This window comes from Oncorhynchus keta, chromosome 18 (assembly GCF_023373465.1).
Source record: "Oncorhynchus keta strain PuntledgeMale-10-30-2019 chromosome 18, Oket_V2, whole genome shotgun sequence".
Taxonomy (NCBI): Eukaryota; Metazoa; Chordata; class Actinopteri; order Salmoniformes; family Salmonidae; genus Oncorhynchus; species Oncorhynchus keta.
The window spans coordinates 10,370,124-10,387,862 of record NC_068438.1 but is presented as its reverse complement, the minus strand read 5'-3'; the positions used below and the strand labels follow the sequence as shown (position 1 = coordinate 10,387,862).

General features: G+C 46.8%; 2 protein-coding genes and 1 long non-coding RNA gene across 19 annotated transcripts in view; 1 reads left to right on the top strand and 2 right to left on the bottom strand.

Moving 5' to 3' along the window:
* The first annotated feature begins 280 nt into the window (after positions 1–280).
* LOC118397240 (uncharacterized) lies at positions 281–2,550 on the top strand. Its single transcript, XM_035791804.2, has 5 exons — positions 281–618; positions 962–1,300; positions 1,485–1,688; positions 1,907–1,935; positions 2,033–2,550. The coding sequence occupies exons 1-5, from the start codon at positions 570–572 to the stop codon at positions 2,135–2,137; spliced, it is 726 nt and encodes a 241-aa protein (XP_035647697.1). The 5' UTR covers positions 281–569; the 3' UTR covers positions 2,138–2,550.
* A 381-nt stretch (positions 2,551–2,931) lies between these two features.
* LOC118397239 (rap1 GTPase-activating protein 2) overlaps positions 2,932–17,739 on the bottom strand; it is a 108,327-nt gene continuing 93,519 nt past the window's right edge. For all 13 annotated transcript variants that reach the window (XM_052467386.1, XM_052467385.1, XM_052467387.1 and 10 more), the window contains 9 exons: positions 15,445–15,531; positions 15,105–15,245; positions 11,296–11,442; positions 10,857–10,969; positions 10,544–10,642; positions 8,555–8,675; positions 7,261–7,369; positions 6,815–6,885; positions 2,932–5,582 (listed from right to left, as the gene is read on the bottom strand). In XM_052467386.1, the coding sequence (XP_052323346.1) occupies positions 5,574–5,582; positions 6,815–6,885; positions 7,261–7,369; positions 8,555–8,675; positions 10,544–10,642; positions 10,857–10,969; positions 11,296–11,442; positions 15,105–15,245; positions 15,445–15,531 (897 nt within the window). In that variant the 3' untranslated portion in view covers positions 2,932–5,573. The remainder of the gene's footprint in view (positions 5,583–6,814; positions 6,886–7,260; positions 7,370–8,554; positions 8,676–10,543; positions 10,643–10,856; positions 10,970–11,295; positions 11,443–15,104; positions 15,246–15,444; positions 15,532–17,739) is intronic.
* On the bottom strand, positions 5,590–6,797 carry LOC127908618 (uncharacterized). 5 transcript variants are annotated; one of them, XR_008067741.1, is made up of 5 exons: positions 6,415–6,797; positions 6,280–6,369; positions 6,100–6,189; positions 5,965–6,009; positions 5,590–5,829 (listed from the first exon to the last, which is right to left on the bottom strand). It is a non-coding gene; the product is annotated as an uncharacterized LOC127908618 (long non-coding RNA). The 5 variants fall into 5 exon arrangements; XR_008067742.1 differs by having other exon boundaries at positions 5,590–5,739; XR_008067739.1 differs by lacking the exon at positions 5,965–6,009 and adding an exon at positions 5,875–5,919.

Genomic DNA, 17,739 nt, shown 5'->3' with positions numbered 1-17,739 from the left:
GTGTGTGTGTGTGTGTGTGTGTGTGTGTGTGTGTGTGTGTGTGTGTGTGTGTGTGTGTGTGTGTGTGTGTGTGTGTGTGTGTGTGTGTGTGTGTGTGTGTGTGTGTGTATGTGCTTGCGTGCGTGCGTGTGTGTGTGTGTGTGTGTGTGTGTGTGTGTGTGTGTGTGTGTGTGTGTGTGTGTGTGTGTGTGTGTGTGTGTGTGTGTGTGTGTGTGTGTGTGTGTGTGTGTGTGCGTGCATGTGTGCGTGCGTGTGCGAACTTCCTTCCTTACTTCCAACTCGACTGAGGCAGCTGGTGGAAACCATTTCGCAATTGCTGAGAGTACACTCCCAATGAGGGGGAAAAATGTCACGAGAAAGTAAGAGAACAATTGAAAAACGAAGAACAATTTATATACGCCTGGTAAAAACACAGTAGTTATTGCGCTGATAATGTTCGGTCCAGCTTCCTGAGGCACCAGGACATGTCTTGGGGCTGCTCTATGGAACCCGGCATGAGCTCATACAGGGGAAAGTAACTGGAAAGGGAACGCTGAAGAAAAACATACTATTCTAAGGGAAAGAAAGACATGTACAACTGTCTGTTTCTCTCATTGACCTGTCTATGCATTCTCCCGGGTAAGTCCAACTACTTATGTTTAGGATTCCTGACAGTTGTGGATATAACCTTGGTTTTAAAACCAGAATTAGGAGGACCAACAAGCACCTGAAACAGGATGTCACTCAAGAAAAGAAAGGACAAGTAATCAATCAAACAATCTAATCTAAATTGATGTACCATCTGCTTTCCTACAAGAGAGGTTTCATGGGGAATAACTACTCTCAATTAGTTCTCTCACATTACTATAAATGTAGATTGCTGTTGGGATATTCATTGCTGTAGATGCTGCTCCTCTGTTGTCTAGTGAATTGTTTGTATCATATTTATGTGTTCACTTTTTTTCAACTTTTGTTCCCTCAGGTCATGATGCAGAGGAGTGTGTGACTTCGATCTTGGCAAAGAGAGGTTCTGTTAACGTACCAAAAGGGGGCACTCTTTCCCTATCCTGTGTTGTTCAGCATTGTGGAGATGATGGCTGGACAGGAGGATGGGGTCTGTCAACAGAGGGACAGTTCCTTCTCTTTAGTCCCACTCCAAGGCATCATCTCTCCAATGTCACGTTGACAACCAATAGAACCCGTCTGCTCATGGACATCCTCAACGTCAACCAATCAGATTATGGAATGTACCAATGCCAGATCACCTGGGTTGAGGGATACACCAGTGTTGGACATATGACACATGTGAACATTACTGCAGGTACATATGGTCCTTCTATTTATTGTTAATACATTTCATGCAAGTAATGTACAGTATGTATTTCTTTTTTTTTACCCCCAAAATAAGAAACAATCACAGAAAATGACCACTCCACATTCCGAGATGACAGGTAGACTGGTATGTGCTCTGACATCATTGATTTTGCTGTACCCTTTCTCTGCAGCCATACCACCCACATCCGTGTGGAAGGTCTATTCCAGGGTGGCGGTGTATGTAAGTACCTGTTTGGTAATCACCCTGGTAATCACCCTGGTTTTGGTTCTGGGTCTGGCTTGCCATAGAAGGTCAAAGGTCCCGTCTCAGCCCCCACCAATACCACCGCCGAACCCCCCGCCACGCTCCCGAAGCGCACGCAAGGACAAGCCCCGTAAGACATCTCTTTCTTTATCGATACAATTTCATAACATCTTGCTGCAGCGTGTTGACATGCACATTTCTACCACAGCACTGTACATGAACTTGCTATCCAATTGTACAGTTGAACGTTTCTACTGCTTATTTAAAGGCTAAGTCTAATGCTAATTTGTGAAGTGCCCAATTAGGTGTGCATTAATTCTGCTTTTGACTCGTATCTTTTCTTTGCAGCCACACCCAAGCCTAAACCAAAGATAGAGGTGCGTGTTCTTTGAATAATGGCTTCTGAATGCCCTGATCCTTAACCTTTTTCTAGAATGCTTCCTCGGGCTAACTTGAGTGTCTGTTTTCTTGCAGTTGGTCTATGCAGCTCTTTCAAAGGGCTGCCTTGAACAGCCGAATCCTAATCCTCAACGAGAAGCTGCACAGCCCACAGTCTACTCCTCTCTCCGCTTCTCCTGACTCAGTCAGACTTTTATATTGTAGAGACCTTAACCCATCTCCTACTCACTGAGCACACACTGGTTGAATCAACGTTGTTTCCGCGTAATTTCAATGAAAGTACGTGGAATTCACTACAATATTCACCTCTGCATGGAACAGACTGTTTCGACCAAGTGGTCACATTTCAGAGCTCTGGATTGAATGATTTCAGATGCGTTCTGTATTTTATATGTGCCATGCAGTGACTGCTATCCACGCACTCAGCTAGATGATGTGATGCCATGTGAAAATCGTCTGAGAATATAATCTATGTTCAATGTTCTAAATAATGATGTGTGCAACAGTCTTTTATTTGTTAAAACTGTAATTATTATGTAATTGGTGGAAACTACTTTCTCTGCCGTGTGTTTTAATAAACAAACTAGAACTGATGTTCCATACCAAAATATTGTCACTGCTAAGCAAAGTGGAGCGACTTGTATTAAACGTTTCCCCCTCCAAACAACGTTCCATGTAAAGCAGACCTGGGTTCAGATACTATTAGACATATTTCAAATACTTTGAGTGTTTGCTCTAGCCTGCCTGGAGGAGCAGAGGGGTGAGGTTTGCAGTTTTTTTGGACTATTCCATTGGTCTATTAAGCCAGGCAAGCTCAATCAGGCAAATATATACTTTATTTAAGATGATTTCAAGTAGTATTTGAACCCAGGTCTAAAGCATGCTATGTCCCTTTTATAATTAACAGACAACAACAATCAGATATGCCTCTGTTCCTTCCTGCGAGGTCACTGGATTAAGCAACACAACACAAATTGACACAAAATACAACATTTTATTTCATAATAAATTCTTAATGCCACATTACATAACGAAATATACATATGCATTTGTAGGCTTTTTTAAATTAAAATGTCTTTTCATTTGACCTATTTCGTTAATTTAATCTGCAATTACATTTTTACATAACATCAATAGCAAAAGATAAAATCAATAAATTATGGCCTTATTAATAGAGAGTAGGCTGAGGGGCACTCAGAAAAACTTTCTGAGTTTTTGTGTACCACATAACAGAACTCCAGTCACAAATACTCCAGCGATAAGAATGAACCTCTATAGTGCATGGATATTCTCCCAAACTCAAATATAGCTGGTCACATCAATGGAGACCTTGCCATTTCGATGCGTTCCTGGGTGAAGACATTCACACATGATTAGTTTATAATCATATAGCTTACAACAAGGTAAAGTTGCATTATAATATCTTTTGGAACTACAATGCTCTAACATTGTTTTTTTAACATCAAATGTTGTTTTTTTCTGTTTGCTTTCACTTAAGACTGAAAAATGAACCATCAAAATCACATAGCGTTCAACCACAATTCCAAAATACGTAAGATCCCTTTAAAATATTCTCTGGTCAATTATTTATTTTTGGAAAAATGTTAGTGAGAGAAAAACAAAACATTGCGAAATGACTTGAACAGCTAAACATGATTCCCATGGAGTGAGTTGTGAGTTTCTCAGCTATGCATCCTTCATAAGCAGACATGTTTTCAACGAACATTGATGAACTGGGTGAAATACAACTGGATGTTTGTATAAGGGCATGTGAAAAGCAGACCTGGGTTCAAATACTATATTAAACCATTTCAAATCCATGATCTGTGCTTGATTAACTTGCCTGTCCCAAAAACTGCAAACCAAGGCAGGCTGGAGCGCACACTCAAAGTATTTGAAAGATTTCAAATAGTATTTGAACGCAGGTTTTGGATTCACCAGACACCCACAGCTAAACGTAAACCAAATAAACCTTATCCAAACTCTCTGCTCAACCTCTCACACAGTGAGAAGCACCCGGAAGGTGAAAGGGTTTCAGATAGATTGTAAGGCGCGACTTTGGCTATATTAAGCTTGTGACGGAGCGCAATGGCATTTTTCTTTTCATGTGAGCAAATCTCCACTAATAGAGCACTTGGTTCATGAGGGTAAAGTCCCTTCCTTCTGCAGCTTAAGACAAACTTGAATACTTCAAAACTGTTTGATGAGGATTGAGCCATAGAGATAAACACTGTATCTATCAATTCCATGTCAATTCAGGAAGTATAGTTAAATTCCAACTGTCCTCAATATCTTCCTATGAGATAAAAATAAAAAACAAAAAGGAACGGAAATGGAATTGACCGTAACCCTAGAAACCCTAGTATCTATACAGTATATAAATACTGTATCTATCTCTATTGTGGATTGATCCATTCTATTGACCTGCGTTGACTGTGCAGCAGATACATACTGTATGTGAGGCCAAGGGGTTTAGACGACCAGCATTACAACAGGTGACTTAAAAAGCAGCTAAACTACTGCAGCAGGAACTCCTTGTTAGGCAATAGAGGAACTGTCCCCAAACAGACATACTGGGGCAAAGGCAAGAGAGACAGTCCCCCAGGTTAACAACAACATCCCTTTCTGAAGGACAGTACAACAACTTACACCAACCTGGACCCAGATATGGAGATCATAACAGAAGAGGACAACAATAAGCAATCACTGTAATAGGAGAGATGAGTCCAGGGGAAAAGTGACCTATCACCACAGTGTCATCAATCAGTGACCACGAATGTTGTGAGGTTAAAGGCCCAGTGCAGTCAAAAACGAGATTGTCCTGTGTTTTATATACATTTCCACACTATGAGGTTGGTATAATACTGTGAAATAGTGAAAAGGTTGATAATGCCCTTTTAGTGTAGGAGCTGTTTGAAAAGAGCTCCTGAAATTTCAGCCTGTTCTGCTGGGATAGAGGTTTGGCCTTCCACGGTGACATCACCATGCGGTAAATTGGTTAATAGACCAATAAGAAAGAGAGTTCCAAACCTCTCTGCCAATAATAGCTCATTTTTTAGTGTTCCCTCCCCACAGGCCTAGCAAGATTCTTGCTTGAGAAATTGCCCTTTGCTAAGAAGCTATTTCTGTTTCTTTTTGACAATTTGAATTGAAAACAATCACAGTAAGGTACTTAGTTGTTACCCAGAAATGATTGGATATTGAGATAAACATGCCTGCATTGGACCTTTAACCTTTGCCTTGTCTAGTTGTATCAGGTTAATGTTGCAGATGAGTATTTTAATCAGACCAGGGGCCAATAAACATGTGGTGTGATGTCAGCAACACGTGGGCACCTCTCACTGTGAGCTATTTCTATACCAGACATGTCGAGAGAGAGATACTGTGAGGAACCTTTCTTTCACCCCTTCTTAGTTCAGACTCACAGGATTCTCTCTCCTTTCCAGCTCAGTATCTGTCTGTGTGTGTGTGCTCTTACGCACTAGCTAGTTCACTTAATTCCCTTAAGTCATGAAGGTAAGTACATTTTGGGATTCCATTGTGATGCGTGGGTGATGTTGTGGCTGTTTTTTGCTCCAACAGCCAGTGTTGTCCCTTTTTTGGAATATCCAGATTTCTACTCGGACTGCAATAGAAAATAACAGAAATGTCCCATTACAACAACATCATCATCATCACTATTCGAATGAGAGATCAAGCTGACAGGTTCATGCAGGATCTCTAGCTAGATAGTGTACTGAAGATAAGAGATGAGGTGTAGTGAAGGGGCTCTGATACAGAACCTAGCTCAGAGCAGACAGTGTAGTGAAGGGGCTCTGATACAGAACCTAGCTCAGAGCAGACAGTGTAGTGAAGGGACTGTGATACAGAACCTAGCTCAGGGCAGACAGTGTAGTGAAGGGACGGTGATACAGAACCTAGCTCAGAGCAGACAGTGTAGTGAAGGGACTGTGATACAGAACCTAGCTCAGAGCAGACAGTGTAGTGAAGGGACTGTGATATAGAACCTAGCTCAGAGCAGACAGTGTAGTGAAGGGACTGTGATACAGAACCTAGCTCAGAGCAGACAGTGTAGTGAAGGGACTGTGATACAGAACCCAGCTCAGAGCAGACAGTGTAGTGAAGGGACTGAGATACAGAACCTAGCTCAGAGCAGACAGTGTAGTGAAGGGACTGTGATACAGAACCTAGCTCAGAGCAGACAGTGTAGTGAAGGGACTGTGATACAGAACCTAGCTCAGAGCAGACAGTGTAGTGAAGGGACTGAGATACAGAACCTAGCTCAGAGTAGACCGTGTAGTGAAGTGACTGTGATACAGAACCTAGCTCAGAGCAGACAGTGTAGTGAAGGGACTGTGATACAGAACCTAGCTCAGAGCAGACAGTGTAGTGAAGGGACTGTGATACAGAACCTAGCTCAGAGCAGACAGTATAGTGAAGGGACTGTGATACAGAACCTAGCTCAGAGCAGACAGTGTAGTGAAGGGACTGTGATACAGAACCTAGCTCAGAGCAGACAGTGTAGTGAAGGGACTGTGATTTATGAAAGCAATAAGGCACCTCGGGGGTTGGTGGTATATATACCACGGCGAAAACTGTATCCAGTCGCTCAGCGTTGCGTTGTGCATAAGAACGCCCGTTAGCCGTAGTATATTGACCATATACCACACCCCCTGTGCCTTATTGCTTAAGTATAGTACAGTGCAGTATAGTATAATAAAGTACAGTATAGTATATTACAGTAGAGTACAGTACAGTATAGTATAGTACAGTGCAGTATAGTATAATACAGTACAGTATAGTATATTACAGTAGAGTACAGTACAGTATAGCATAGTACAGTGAGACATCACTTACTGTTGTGGAGTGGCTCATCTTGTCAAAGCGGAACTTCAAGTTTGACCTGGGAGACATCTTACTCTTCACATCTGGAGGGAGAATAAGATAAAGTCTCCGTTAACAGACAAATACATAGTCTATTATTTAGTGTCAATCACACATTGAGGATGAGGAAACATACTCGCAAACAATCACGTAAGTAACGTGAGCTTCCTGATAGTAAAGAACGTAAACAAACCCACGACTGTACTCTAGAGTGTAACATATGGACACAGAGGGCATAGAGACCTACAGTATATAACAGTGGTGGTTGAAAACCATACTCATGTGTTGAGCAAGCCTAATGACTTGCAGAATGCCTAGACTTTAGCCCAGAGGGCTAACACGGTCTTGTGGTACGCAGGAGACCCAGGTTTGGATCCCGGTCAGTCACACCTAGGTGTTGTGTAGCGTATCAGTGTTACCTGTGGGACTGCGACACATGATGAGGGGAGTGGCCGAGCCTTGGCTCTCCACGCTGAGGGAAGGGAAGGGGCTGAACACGGACGACGAGGCTATGGACGGGTGGGTTCCCTGGGAGAGGAGGAGGAGGAGGAGGATGACGATGAGGAAAAAGAGGAAGAGGGACGGACGACGACGAGGAGGAAGAGGAAGGAGAAGAGGAAGATGAGGATGAGCTGTCAGGGTGAGGGTAGTCATCCATTTGTATGCTTCCACTGTCACACACACTACAGACTACAGACTACACACTACAGATGACACACTACAGACTACAGACTACACACTACAGACTACAAACTACAGACTACAAACTACAGACTACAAACTACAGACTACACACTACAGACTACAAACTACAGACTACAAACTACACACTACAGACTACACACTACAGACTACAAACTACAGACTACACACTACAGACTACAGACTACACACTACAGACTACACACTACAGACTACAGACTAGGGCTACTAATTTAAGGCAGACAGACTTTAGCTGGGATTACTATACATGGTCGGTTTTCAGCAGTGTGCTGCCGCTGTGCTCTCCAAAACTGCTCCGGAGGGACACACAAATTCCAGCCGTAGGATATTAACAGAGTTCTGTTCAACAGCAAGACTGTAAACTGAGCTGTAAACTCTGGAACAGCAGTTTTGTGTGTGTAAACACGAATCTGTTTGTGTAATGTGTGGGTGATACAACAATGATATGACATTCTCATCCTTTGCCAAGCGTGCGTGATTGACATCCAACACAATATGATCCAGAGAGAGTGACAGGAACCATAATTGACTTAATCACCAGCTGTCATGAGGTTGCATCCCCTCTATTTCTTCTCTCAGTGCTGCCAGATCCTCTCACATCATTCCAACTGTGCAATTTGTTGATGCCTTCATGCAGTTAATGATAAAACAAACATGGTCCTTATACAATACATCATTTTGGATCCCACCACTTCTGAGCACCACAGGCCTATGACCTGCCCAATTTTGTGCCAGAAGCACCATGCCGGTCCTGATCCAAATGCTATGGCTCACCCAAGCCCATCTCAACACACCCCACTCCCCTACCCCTCTGCTCTACAGCCACCTGTCGCCCTGTCTCCCAGCCCACCGCCTCATTGTCCCCCTGCCTCCCTACTCCCTATTCCCCAACCCTCAGTCCATCCTCCATACGCCCCCCAGCACAATGCCCCAAGGGCCTCCCCCTCCCCAGCCCCCTGTATCTCCAGTGGCGTGGCCGCGGGCCCTCACAGTTTCAAGCTCCTCCAGGGCCTCTCCCTCTCCGGTGGTGCTGCTGAAGCTGCTGGTGCTGGAGGACGAGCGAGAGATGTTGGGTCTGCTGCTGCTGCAGTCCTTCAGCTTGAGGAACGGCCTGGTGACAGGAGGTAGAGGAACAGCATTAGAGGAGGGGAGAGAAGAGGGGATGGAAGGAGAGGAGACGAGAGGAAAAGATAGCAGAGGAGAGGAGAAGGGATGGAAGGAGAGGAGACGGGAGTAAAATATAGGAGAGGGGAGGAGAAGAGACGGGATGGAAGGAGAGGAGACGAGAGGAAAATATAGGAGAGGAGAGGAGAAGGGATGGAAGGAGAGGAGACGAGAGTAAAATATAGGAGAGGGGAGGAGAGGAGAAGGGATGGAAGGAGAGGAGACGAGAGGAAAATATAGGAAAGGGGAGGAGAGGAGAGGGGATGGAAGGAGAGGAGACGAGAGGAAAAAATAGGAGAGGAGAGGAGAAGGGATGGTAGGAGAGGAGACGAGAGGAAAAGATAGGAGAAGGGATGGAAGGAGAGGAGACGAGAGGAAATGATAGGAGAGGGGAGGAGAGGAGAAGGGATGGAAGGAGAGGAGACGAGAGGAAAAGATAGGAGAGGGGAGGAGAGGAGAGGGGATGGAAGGAGAGGAGATGAGACGAGACGAGAGGAAAAGATAGGAAAGGGGAGGAGAGGAGAAGGGATGGAAGGAGAGGAGATGAGAGGAAAAGATAGGAGAGGGGAGGAGAGGAGAGGGGATGGAAGGAGAGGAGATGAGACGAGAGGAAAAGATAGGAAAGGGGAGGAGAGGAGAAGGGATGGAAGGAGAGGAGACGAGAGGAAAAGATAGGAGAGGGGAGGAGAGGAGAGGAGAAGGGATGGAAGGAGAGGAGACGAGAGGAAAAGATAGGAGAGGGGAGGAGAGGAGAGGAGACGAGTCAAGTCGAGACGAGAGGAAAAGATAGGAGACGGGAGAAGAGGAGAGGGGAGGAGAGGAGACGAGACGAGAGGAAAAGATAGTAGAGGGGAACGAAGGAGAGGAGAAAAGAGGAAAAGATAGGAGAGGGGAGGAGAGGAGAAGGGATGGGAGGAGAGGAGACAAGAGGAAAAGAGAGGGGAGGAGAGGGGATGGAAGGAGAGGAGGCGAGAGGAAAAGATAGGAGAGGGGATGGAAGGAGAGGAGAAAAGAGGAGAAGATAGGAGAGGGGAGGAGAGGAGAGGGGATGGGAGGAGAGGAGACGAGACGAGAGGAAAAGATAGTAGAGGGGAGGGGAGGAGAGGGGATGGAAGGAGAGGAGACGAGAGGAAAAGATAGGAGAGGGGAGGAGAGGAGAGGGGATGGGAGGAGAGGAGACGAGACGAGAGGAAAAGATAGTAGAGGGGAGGGGAGGAGAGGGGATGGAAGGAGAGGAGACGAGAGGAAAAGATAGGAGAGGGGAGGAGAGGAGAGGGGATGGGAGGAGAGGAGACGAGACGAGAGGAAAAGATAGTAGAGGGGAGGGGAGGAGAGGGGATGGAATGAGAGGAGATGAGACGAAAAGATAGGAGAGGGGAGGAGAGGAGAGGAGACGAGAGGAAAAGATAGGAGAGGGGATGGAAGGAGAGGAGACGAGAGGAAAAGATAGGAGAGGGGAGGAGAGGAGAGGGGATGGGAGGAGAGGAGACGAGACGAGAGGAAAAGATAGTAGAGGGGAGGGGAGGACAGGGGATGGAAGGAGAGGAGATGAGACGAAAAGATAGGAGAGGGGAGGAGAGGAGAGGGGATGGAAGGAGAGGAGACGAGAGGAAAAGATAGGAGAGGGGAGGAGAGGAGAGGGGATGGAAGGAGAGGAGACGAGAGGAAAAGATAGGAGAGGGGAGGAGAGGAGACAAGAGGAAAAGAGAGGGGAGGAGAGGGGATGGGAGTAGAGGAGAGGTTTACAAAGCATATGCACACCTCATGCACACCTTGTGTGTTCATGTCCAGTGTTTTGTTTGTGGTTCATCTCACCTCTCCTTGTTGGGGCAGATCTCTGGCGAGCTGGGGTTGGACGACGTCTCTGATCTCCCTTCCTGTCCGAGGGGGCAAATGTCTGGGATCTTTTGGTCACTGCAACAACATACAGACCAAGTTAGCAGATAGAACAAGTACACAATGACATGGCAAAAGCCTCAGTATTAGTGATGATAAATACACAAACCAAAAGTTGACCTGAATGCAAAGCCTGGTCCCAGATCTGTTTGTGATGTATTGACCAGCTCCTGTGGTCATTAACAAAACAGCCCAAACAGATCTGGGACCAGGCTATGGAAAGCCTGCTGACCTGCGTGCGTGTCTGTCCGAGGGGCTCTCTGTGCTGGAGTGGAGGCGGGGGAAGAGGCCTGAACGACGCTTCACTGGACTCTTTAGGGGAGACTTGGCTGACAGCACTGGTGGCTGGAGAGAGAGACACAGCATTAACAAGCAGGCAATATACAGATTTAAGAGGCTGATAGAGCTCAATTAAGGCAGATTTGGGCTACATTGTGATGGACCACTACCCTTCACATACAAAACAGTTGAAACTACATCAGCACACCGATGATATGATTATGTTACATGGATGGGACTGTTTGCAAAAGTACATGTTGATATCATAAGGCAAATTGGAGCAAATGTTTGCAATTGACCACGATTATGTGTATGCCCAGTTTCATTTGTGTGTAAATATGACTTTATGACCTCAAGCACTCCTCCCCCTCCACCCTCTCCCCCCTGCTCACCGAGAAGGTACTCTTTGTGCACTCGGTGCTCTGCGGCAGCCCCCCTCCACTCAAGCTGGCCGGGACCCCCCCTCCCACCCCTGGACTCCGGTGACGGTGGGACCCCACCATGGTCTCCATGGAGTGACTCCGGACGCGCATCGCACGCTAGGGGACAGGGACAGAGACGGGGACAGAGACGGGGACAGAGGAGGGTACAGAGACGGGGACAGAGACGGGGATAGAGACGGGGACAGAGACGGGGACAGAGACGGGGACAGAGACGGGGACAGAGGAGGGGACAGAGACGGGGACAGAAACGGGGACAGAGACGTGGACAGAGGAGGGGACAGAAACGGGGACAGAGACGTGGACAGAGACGGGGACAGAGGAGGGGACAGAGACGGGGACAGAGACGGGGACAGAGACGGGGACAGAGGAGGGGACAGAGACGGGGACAGAGGAGGGGACAGAGACGGGACAGAGACGGTGATAGAGACGGGGACAGAGACGGGGACAGAGGAGGGGACAGAGACGGGGACAGAGACGGGGACAGAGACGGGACAGAGACGGGGACAGAGACGGGGACAGAGACGGGGACAGAGACGGGGACAGAGACGGGGACAGAGACGGGGACAGAGACGGGACAGAGACGGGGACAGAGACGGGGACAGAGACGGGGACAGAGACGGGGACAGAGACGGGGACAGAGACGGGACAGAGACGGGGATAGAGACGGGGACAGAGACGGGGACAGAGGAGGGGACAGAGACGGGGACAGAGACGGTGATAGAGACGGGGACAGAGACGGGGACAGAGACGGGGACAGAGGAGGGGACAGAGACGGGGACAGAGACGGGGATAGAGACGGGGACAGAGACGGGGACAGAGGAGGGGACAGAGACGGGGACAGAAACGGTGATAGAGATGGGGACAGAGATGGGGACAGAGATGGGGACAGAGACGGGACAGAGACGGGGATAGAGACGGGGACAGAGACGGGGACAGAGGAGGGGACAGAGACGGGGACAGAGACGGGGACAGAGGAGGGGATAGAGACGGGGACAGAGACGGGGACAGAGACGGGGACAGAGACGGGGACAGAGAAGGGGACAGAGATGGGGACAGAGGAGGGAGCGGAGACGGGACAGAGACGGGACAGAGACGGGGACAGAGGAGGGGATAGAGACGGGGACAGAGACGGGGACAGAGATGGGGACAGAGGAGGGAGCGGAGACGGGACAGAGACGGGACAGAGACGGGGACAGAGGAGGGGATAGAGACGGGGACAGAGACGGGGACAGAGATGGGGACAGAGGAGGGAGCGGAGACGGGACAGAGACGGGACAGAGACGGGGACAGAGACAGATGAGGGGATAGAGACGGGGACAGAGACGGGGACAGAGGAGGGAGCGGAGACGGGACAGAGACGGGACAGAGACGGGGACAGAGACAGATGAGGGGATAGAGACGGGGACAGAGACGGGGATGGAGACGGGGACAGAGACGGGGACAGAGACAGAGGAGGGGACAGAGACAGATGAGGGGATAGAGACGGGGACAGAGACGGGGACGGAGACGGGGACAGAGACAGATGAGGGGATAGAGACGGGGACAGAGACGGGGACGGAGACGGGGACAGAGACGGGGACAGAGACTGAGGAGGGGACAGAGACGGGACAGAGACGGGGACGGAGACGGGGACAGAGACAGATGAGGGGATAGAGACGGGGACAGAGACGGGGACGGAGACGGGGATAGAGACGGGGACAGAGACAGAGGAGGGGACAGAGACGGGGACAGAGACGGGGACAGAGACGGGGACAGAGACGGGGACAGAGACAGAGGAGGGGATAGAGACGGGGACAGAGACAGAGGAGGGGATAGAGACGGGGACAGAGACGGGGACAGAGACGGGGACAGAGACGGGGACAGAGATGGGGACAGAGACGGGGACAGAGACGGGGACAGAGGAGGGAGCGGAGACGGAGTGAGAGAGTAAAGAGGACAGAGGAAGAGAGGGGAAATGATTACAGTCATTATCTCAGCACACAGTTGAGACAAGCGCAGTACCCCTGGATGGAGAACATGTTCTGAGGTAAAGGAGGCTTGCTTAAGGGCCCAACCCAAGGGCCCAACATCTTTAGGATGTGAACCCAGCAGCCCTCCAGTTTCCAGATCAATTCACCCCATTTTCTTCCCAGCGCCTGACCCGGGATTTGAACTGGTCCAACTACCTACTGCATCCTGCAACTAAACCCAACCTGTGTACTCGTCAATTTTCAAAGCTCTTTGACTGTGGTGTGTATTAAACTCTCATGGACAGACTTCGTAAACATCGAGCATATGGCCAAATGACGCAAGATTAGGTGAGTATTATAGAATATTCTTTATGTATTCTATTGATAATCAGATTGATGTTCATTGGAAAGGTCAAACCTGCTATTACAGTGTACTGTCAGCAGAGAGTGCACTTCTCCTACACAGAGGAATAAGGAGAGCAAATGCAATGCATGGACAGTGAGAGATATGAATGTTAACAGTGTTGGGGAGTAGCGAACTACATGTAAATCAACTAGTAATTTAACTACATTTAGCAGCAGCTTGATGGTAGTTGAATGAAATTATAATAGTGTTTCAGTCGTGTTTTACTAGTGGAACTACGTGCTACTTTTTAAAATCTAAAATAACATAAAATATGGATAAACAAGAATTTCCTTTCTTTTTTTGGCATCAGACCTGCCTAATTCTCAGTTGAAACGTGTTCAACAGGCTAAATTACACATTGTGTTAGCATCTGACTCCAGAATGATCCGGGTTTTTTGTTGTTGCAATTTGTATTCTACGGACATTTCAGATTTAGCTATGATAATGTATCACAAAGTAGTTCGGGTGTAGTGAACTACTTTTTCAAAGTAGCTTTCGTTATGCGAACTATATTGGTCTTAAAGGTAGCTTTTAGTGTCCCTTAACGTCTTCCAGTGTAAAGTAATTGGTAGCTCCGTAAACAATATTTTCAAAGTAGCTTCCCCAACACTGAATATGACTGATAATGATGTTCTGTGTACTAGGCTACTATCTGAGGTCACTGAAATCGTGAAGGAAATCACCACAAGCCTCATGATAACGTGTCATCACTAGGAGGTCAGACTAAGGGAAATAGGGGCGCTGGGTTTCAATGTTAGTCGCCAGGGCATAAAACACAACAAACAAAACCACCGCAACAGTCTTTATTGAGTGTTTCAATGTTTGGAGATGATTTCAAGACGTGGTATGCTTTGTTCTGATTCTCAATCAGTATGATACAGTATCTGCGACGACAGGTAATAGACAATGACTGCTGTTGTAGAGATGAGCACAGCATCCCCAGTGGTTGAACGAGTGGCATGTAACACACACCTCCACACTGCCTGTGAACACAGCGAGACACCATATGGTCAGACAGGGGGGATGGGGGAGGGAGGGAGGAAGGAAGGGAGAGAGACGGGTAAGGTGGTACGATGATTAACATCCCGTAATCTCAACCAACAGCAGCGTGGCGGGAGGCAGAGAGAGAGAGAGGGAGAGAGGGAGAGAAATAGAGAGGGGGTCTGTGTGTCTGCGTGTGAGAGAGAGAGAGACAGAGAGAGAGCGCTAGACAGAGAGAAAGGGAGAGAGAGACAGCGAGAGAGAGAGAGAGAGAGGTAGACAGAGAGAGAGCGAGCGAGAGAGAGAGAGAGAGACAACATCAGTAGACAACTAGATAGGTGAAAGAGAGGGTACGGGACAGGTTCAGACAGGTTCAGACATGGAGTCAGATGACGAGGTAAAGAACTGTGTTAAAGAGTCACCTTGAAGGACTCCAGCAGTCCCCCGTGGCCCCCGTTCTCCAGCTTGTCCTCGTCCCCAGCGTGGCCGAGCCCCAGAGTAGCCTGGGTCTGTCTGTGGAGCTCATCGTGAAGGTTATCCAGCAAGGCAGCTCGCGTCCGCCCCTGGAACACACCCACAGACACATGTACACACGTATGCATAGAGACACACAGACACACACAGACGCACAGATGCAAGCAAACACACACACGAAACAACACCACCACGTTTCATTTAAGAAGCAGTGGTAGAGGTGACTGAGACAGATGAAAGAGATTGAACAACACATCCAGGGTGTCTTGAGTCATCTTCCCCTCTCACCTCTAGCTTGGCAAACTTGTCAGACTTGTAGCAGGCGTTCTCTGCATTGATCAGCTTTGTCAGCAGGAAGTCGCGGAACTCAGGACCCTGTGGAGAGAGGAGAAGGGGAGGGGGGAGGGGGGTGGAAGGGGAGAGGTGACATTCATCAGCACCATACTCATCATCATTTGGTCGTCTGGAGTCGACGGGACGAAAAGGACGGATACAGCGCCTTCAGAATGTATTCACAAAATGTTCCACATTTTGTTGTGTTACAGTCTGAATTTTAAATGGATTAAATTGAGATTTTGTATCACTGGTCTATACACAAAATACCCCATAATGTCAAAGTGGAATTATGTTTTTAGATAAAAATTATTTCTAAATGAAAAGCTCAAATGTTTTGAGTCGATAAATATTCATAGTCTTTGTTATGGCCTAAATAAGTTCAGGAGTAAACATGTGCTTAACAAATCACATAATAAGTTGCATGGACTCACTCTGAGTACAATAATAGTGTTTAGCATTATCTTTGAACGAATACCACATCTCTGTACCCCACACATACAATTATCTGTAAGGTTCCTCAGTCGAGCAGTGAATGTCAAACACAGATTCAAACACAAAGACCAGGGAGGTTTTCCAATTCCTGGCAAAGAAGGGCACCTATTGGTAGATGGGCATAAATATTTTTTCTAAAACTTGCATCCTATATGCAACAAGGCACTAAAGTAATACTGCAAAGAAAAGAGGAAAAGCAATTCACTTTTCGTCCTCAATACAAACTATTATGTTTGGGATGTAGCCAACACATCACTGAGTACCACTCTTCATATTTTCAAGCATGGTGGTGGCTGCATCATGTTATGGGTATATATGGCTTTTTTAGGATAAAAAATTAATGGAATAGAGCGAAGCACAGACAAAATCCTAGAGGGAAAACCTGGTTCAGTCTGCTTTTCCAACAAACACTGGGAAACAAATTCACCTTTCAGCAGGACAATAACCTAAAACACCAGGTCAAATCTACACTGGAGTTGCTTACCAAGATGACATTGAATGTTCCTGAGTGGCCTAGTTACAGTTTTGACTTAAATCGGCATGAAAATGTATGGCAAGACTTGAAAATCTGGCAATGATCAACAACCAACTTAACAGAGTTTGAAGAAGAAGAATGTGCAAATATTGTAAAATCCAGATGTGCAAAGCTCTTAGAGACTTAACCAGAAAGACTCACAGCTGTAATCGCTGCCAAATGTGATTCTAACATGTATTGACTTGCAGGTGTGAATGGTTATGTAAATTAGACATTTCTGTATTCAATTTTTAATACATTTGCAAAAATGTCTAAAAACATGTTTTCACTTTGTAATGGGGTATTGTGTGTAGATAGATGGTTGTGAATTTTAAAATATATATATATTTTGAATTCTGATTTTTTTCTGAGATTTTGAGTATGAATACTTTCTGAATAAACTGTAAATGATGGCAGGTTTCTCATCAAATTTTCACTGTAAATAACCATGGGAAACTTTAACTCCATCTCTCTCTCTCTCTTTATCCCTCTCCTTCAATCTCTCTCTGTATCTTTATCCCTCTCCTTCAATCTCTCTCTGTATCTTTATCCCTCTCCTTCAATCTCTCTCTGTATCTTTATCCCTCTCCTTCAATCTCTATCTCTCTCTTTATCCCTCTCCTTCAATCTCTCTCTCTCTTTATCCCTCTCCTTCAATCTCTCTCTCTCTCTCTCTCTCTCTCTCTCTCTCTCTCTCTCTCTCTCTCTCTCTCTCTCTCTCTCTCTCTCTCTCTCTCTCTCTCTCTCTCTCTCTCTCTCTCTCTCTTTATCCCTCTCCTTCAATCTCTCTCTCTCTCTTTATCCCTCTCCTTCAATCTCTCTCTCTCTCTCTCTCTCTCTCTCTCTCTCTCTCTCTCTCTCTCTCTCTCTCTCTCTCTGTCTCTCTCTCTCTCTCTCTCTCTCTCTCTCTCTCTCTCTCTCTCTCTCTCTCTCTCTCTCTCTCTCTCTCTCTCTCTCTCTCTCTCTCTCTCTCTCTCTCTCTCTCTCTCTCTCTCTCTCTCTCTCTCTCTCTCTCTCTCTTTATCCCTCTCCTTCAATCTCTCTCTCCCTTTATCCCTCTCCTTCAATCTCACTCTATCTCTGTATCTTTATCCCTCTACTTCAATCTCTCTCTGTATCTTTATCCCTCTCCTTCAATCTCTCTCTGTATCTTTATCCCTCTCCTTCAATCTCTCTCTGTATCTTTATCCCTCTCCTTCAATCTCTCTCTCTCTCTCTCTATCTTTATCCCTCTCCTTCAA